Source organism: Quercus suber, unplaced genomic scaffold (genome assembly GCF_002906115.3).
Source record: "Quercus suber isolate HL8 unplaced genomic scaffold, Cork oak 2.0 scaffold_687, whole genome shotgun sequence".
NCBI lineage: Eukaryota > Viridiplantae > Streptophyta > Magnoliopsida > Fagales > Fagaceae > Quercus > Quercus suber.
This window is the reverse complement of record NW_027070128.1, coordinates 139,041-144,083: the sequence shown is the minus strand read 5'-3', so window position 1 is coordinate 144,083 and position 5,043 is coordinate 139,041. Positions and strand designations below refer to the sequence as shown.

Sequence of the window (5,043 nt, the reverse complement as noted above, 5' to 3'; positions counted from 1 at the left end):
TAAATGCCACTATCCCAATGAGCACCAAACTAAACTTTACACTAATTAAATGGCTACTTTGTAGGTATAATGGGGTTAGAGATATTCCTAAAATAAAAAAGAAAGTGGAAGAAAATCTGTCGTTTTTCTAGTTTAAATTTCAGTGCTTTTTTAGATGCATTCTCTGCCAGTTTCCATTCTCCATTCTTTCTATTCTTCTATTCCCATATGTTCCTGTTCAAACTCCTAAAAAAGATTCCTTTATCTCTTACTACTATTATTTTAGATTATGGAATTTTAGAATAGTTTATATAATTTAAAAAATGTTATATTGTAATGACAAAACTATCCAAGATGATGGATTATAACAATTTGCAAAACTGGATTTGGCATAAAATAATGTCTTCCCTAGAAGACCCCTCTGGCTAATAATGTTTTCTTATGAGGAGGAACTTTTAATAATTGAATAATATGAATTAAAAGAGTGAAAGACAAACGAGTGTTCTGGGGTTTTCCTGTTTCATTGAAAGCTTCAAACTCACCAACACAGTGAAATAGTTATTGTTGCTTTGATTTCAAGGAGCAACAAAGTAATGAACCATTCAAGGGTTAGATGGCAGAGCAAACTTTTTATTAGAAAATGACTACCCACATTCTTTTTAATTTTTATTTATGAAAATGACTACACGTTAGGTACTTTACCAACTGAATATCTAATCAAGTTAATGAATATGTAGTTCATATAATTTTATTCTTTTTCTCATTTTTCGCTCCAATAAAAGTGTACAGGTTATTTTGGCATTTGCGCGAAAGCTGAATCAGGTGAAAAAGATTATGAAACACAAATTTAATTAGTCTCAATTGTAAAATGTCACTTGAGCAATTGTGAAAAAAAAATAATGAAAATTTTTATTTTTAGATATATATCTTCTGGCAAAACTAACAAAGAATATAGATACAGTAAAGAAAAAAGTGTTAAAAGACAGAAGTGTTGAGCTATGTGGATTGTGGAGCATGGTTTGTGTTTGATCCAATTTGTGATTCTACCCGACTTTGTAACATTATGATTTTAATAAGATTTTTGTGAGAATAAGTCCATAGAGCAAAGGCTTGGACTTATCGAACCAAGCCAAAGTGTTTTGATAATTTTCTTTTGCTTATATTAGACCCGTTATTTGAGGTATGTATTTGTTGCTTTAGAATTAGGGTTGTTGTATCATTGTATTATAGATGCATCTTCATTTTTCTCCCTGACATAGTAAAAAATTTTGCAACTCCATCAATACGGGCATATTATTAAAACACATAAATCTTTGTGTCATGTAAGTGATGTAACCCCTATTCTTTGCGCATTTTTCTATATTTTTATTTTTCACAAGTTCTAGGAATTAAGTTAAATTCCTAACAAGAAGGTCTATGATACCCTAATAAATAATTCAAAATTCAAAATTGTTAAACTTGGAAAAATTTTGTAAAAATTATAAACTGTTAACCTCACAAATCAGAGATGCTGTTAGATTCCAATGAGAGCAAAAGACAACAACATTTCCTGCTTCGTTTTTGTGACTTTTATTCACATGTCATTTTAGACCATCATTTTAGGTTAGTGTTTATATTTTTATAGTAGGTTTGGAGTTAATTTTGTTATTAAATCTTATTTGTGTATTTGTTGCAGTTGGTTAAAATATAGTTTTCTAAAACAATAAAGTTTTATAAAACTATACATAAGTAAATAATCCTTAAAGAAAATGCCAAACTGAATGAACTACCTTGTTTTTTAAAGAAAGAATAAATACCTTTCATTTTTTTTTTAATATATCACTTGTGTGGGAGGAACGAATCTTTCCCCAAGAATGAATTGTCCACTTCAGAAATGGCGTTGAGCCTTAATCCTCAAGATTTTACTTAATCTCACATCGGAGAGAGACGCCTCCCACTCATGCCTTATAAGCCTTTGGCTTAAGGATGAATGTACCACCACTACACAAGAGGACAATTCCTTATTGGAGAAAGATTCATTTCTCCCGCAACTTAAAATTGTTTAAAAAATATTAGAGGGTGAGTGTGAGTTGATTTAATTGTTGAATTTTGCTGTCCTAGAAAAACTTAAGTGGAATCTCGTCTATGTAACCTATAAGACCAATATAGTAGAAAAATAAAAACTTAGATAGAGATAAATGGAGGGTGGAACAAAAGAGATAGGTAAAAAGCCAATAACACAACCAAATATTTTTGGTTCCACTTCTTGTTAGGATGGGTGGCCAGCATTACACTTCACTTTAGTAAATGGCACTTCTCTCCTTTCTTTCTTCTTCTTCTTCCTTTTGTTTTTTTTTTTTCTTTTGGATACAATGAATTCTCATTTCTAACAATGAGCAACAGCTGTTGCTGGTAAATGAAAGTTTTAAAACCGCAAAATTAGGACTCTTAATTTGGTCTAGTAGCTACTAAGTTCCTAATCCACCATTTTTTTTTTTCATTTTTATAGATACATTACTAAGTTCCTACTATAATAATTACTCCTTTTTTTAGAAGAATAATAATAATTTTTTTATCATTAAGATAAAATATCAATTAATTTATATATTTTTGTGTAAACAAGATTCAAATGCAATTCCCTTGTTCAACATTAACATTTTTTTTACATCAGTTAAACTAATTAAAACCTAATCCATTCCATAATGAAAAGAAATTAGAGCATAGGAACAAAATGATGATGACCTAACCAATTCTTGTGTATCCATACCTGAAATCTGAACCCTCTCGTATAAAATGTCCATAAGGCAATGCCCCATGCATCAGAAGCCAATAAAGGCCACCATCAATCCTCTTTATCTCACAAAAACCTATAAATGAAATATTGTTTGTTTTTCCTAATAAATGAATTTTGTTCCGATTCTCTCTCCCTTGAAGAAAGAGACAGAGAGTCCACGTGGGTCATTCCAAAATCTTCAGAAGGGTAATCTAGTCATTTCACCTTAACCATGTCAAACCCACCATTTAATATCATCATCGCGCCCATATCAAATACCTTCACATCTCATTCCCTTCTTCCCAGTTTTTTACGCCAAACAAAAACAACACACATAAACATGATAACATCAACAACACAGAGCAAAAACAACCTCAAAAACTGTCTCTTTTAGACAAAACAGAGAGAGAAAATCTCTTGAGGGATATCCATACCCGGTTTGAATGGCGAGCGGGTGGGTCAAGTCGTTGCACTGCAAATCGAAAGCTTTCGAGGACGTGTACCAAAAAAATCTCTTACCCAGTTCGAGTTGCAGAAAGAGCTCTCAGAGCATCAAGGACGTGGTTGACACCACTAAGCATAAGCCGAGGAAGTCCAAGTCCACGTCACCCAAGCCAGAACACGGTCCTAAATGTCCACGACCCGTCAAATCCGAACCGGTTTCAGTCCCTACAAACCGTTCTACCCGTGCTCCTGACCCGTTCTTTCCTGCACTGTCGGAGCTACCTGAGGGTCACCCTTCACGCAATGTGGTGGATATTATCTTCCACACGAGCTGGAGTCCGAAAGCGTTCACGGGTCGGATCGAGATGATATTCAAGGTCCAAAACGGGTCGAGAACGGTGGCTCGGTTCGAAGAGTATCGCGAGATGGTCAAGTGTCGTGCCGGGTCGGGTGGTCCGACTGATGGGTCCACGTGGGAGGAGAACGCGCGGTGCGTCGCGGACGGGAACGAGGTTATGAGGTTTCATTGCATGGGGCCCACGTCGGGAAACGGCACGTACGACGCGCGTGGAGGTGGCGCGTGGGCTTTTCCAGGGGCCAAAGGCTCGGCCATTTGCACGTTTTCCGGGAGCGGTGTGGCCCACGAGAGTGCCGGAGGTGGGCGTGGCAGAAGGGCCATGTTGGTCTGCCGGGTCATAGCGGGTAGGGTCTCAAAGCAACTCCGGGTCGACTCGTTGTTGGATGGTCGGGTCGGATTCGAGTCGGTGGGTGGGGACAATGGGGAGCTACTTGTCTTTGACTCTCGTGCGGTGTTGCCTTGCTTTCTTATCATCTATAAGCTGTAAAAATACTAGGAATATTATTATCCTTTCATATATTTTTTTTCTCTGATTTTTTTTTTTTTTTTTTAAGTTTTGTTTTTTTGGGTGCGGGTTGATGACTTGATGACCCTTTTTACCTTCTTTTTATTGGGTTATTTGCATTTATCAACACAATTTTTTGTTGTTCTTTTTTTGATTGGCTGATGCTTTGTGTAATTATGGAAAATTGGGTTGATAAATGCTAATTAACCATTTTACCGTTCTTTTTTATTTTTTTGAATTTTTTTTTTCACACACTTATATCTAATATAGCTGTTAGAGCTATGAAATATGGGCTGTTAAATGCTAATTAATCACTTTAATGTTTGATTTCATGAAATTAAGGGATTTGATTTATGTGATTAATAGTTAAAACCAAGGAAAGAGAGAAAGAAAGAGGAGCTCTAAATGTTGAAGAGAGGGGTAGGAAAATAAATAAAGCAATTAATCAATATGTTGAGGTTGATAATAAGATAATAGAATGGCTGTGCTCTTTTTATTGGTTTATCATTTTTTTAGTTTCAAATTAATCAATATTATTTATGCGTTTACTAAAAAATATGATGATTACAAAGTACTGCTGTTGGATATTAGTAATTGAAACTATCAATATGTAGAGTTATGGTTTTACATTATCTGGCGCCTACTCACGCTGGGTTAGGTGAATGTGAATATGGATTTTATCCAGGAAAAAATATAAAGAAGAAGAAGAACGAGGTGAATTTAGATTAAATATCAAATAAAGTTAGGACTGCAATATTTGACTGCAGTTAGTTATCCAATATATTTTGGTAAAGGAAAAATAGGAATATATTTTGGAACTATATATTAATTTGGGAACTAATATATACCTGGAAAAACTACTGCATTAAATGGTGACACAGTATATAATACAAAAATGCAATGAAATCTTTATAGGAACATCTGTCTATAGCGGTTTAAGTTTTGGCCGTGGTATCATGGTGTGTGTACTACGAGCTGTCAGCAAGATCAGTGACTCAATGGTGA

At 34.8% G+C, this 5,043-nt stretch overlaps 1 protein-coding gene across 1 annotated transcript; it reads left to right on the top strand.

The window, feature by feature from the left end:
• Positions 1-2,974: 2,974 nt before the first annotated feature.
• LOC112023200 (uncharacterized) lies at positions 2,975-4,266 on the top strand. Its single transcript, XM_024055820.2, has one exon. It carries the CDS (start codon positions 3,175-3,177, stop codon positions 4,018-4,020), a length of 846 nt encoding a protein of 281 aa, XP_023911588.1. The 5' UTR covers positions 2,975-3,174; the 3' UTR covers positions 4,021-4,266.
• The last annotated feature ends 777 nt before the right edge of the window (positions 4,267-5,043 follow it).

What these genes read in the sequence shown, in the direction of transcription:
- LOC112023200 (XM_024055820.2), top strand. Translation starts at nt 3,175, where the DNA reads ATGGCGAGCGGGTGGGTCAAGTCGTTGCACTGCAAATCGAAAGCTTTC.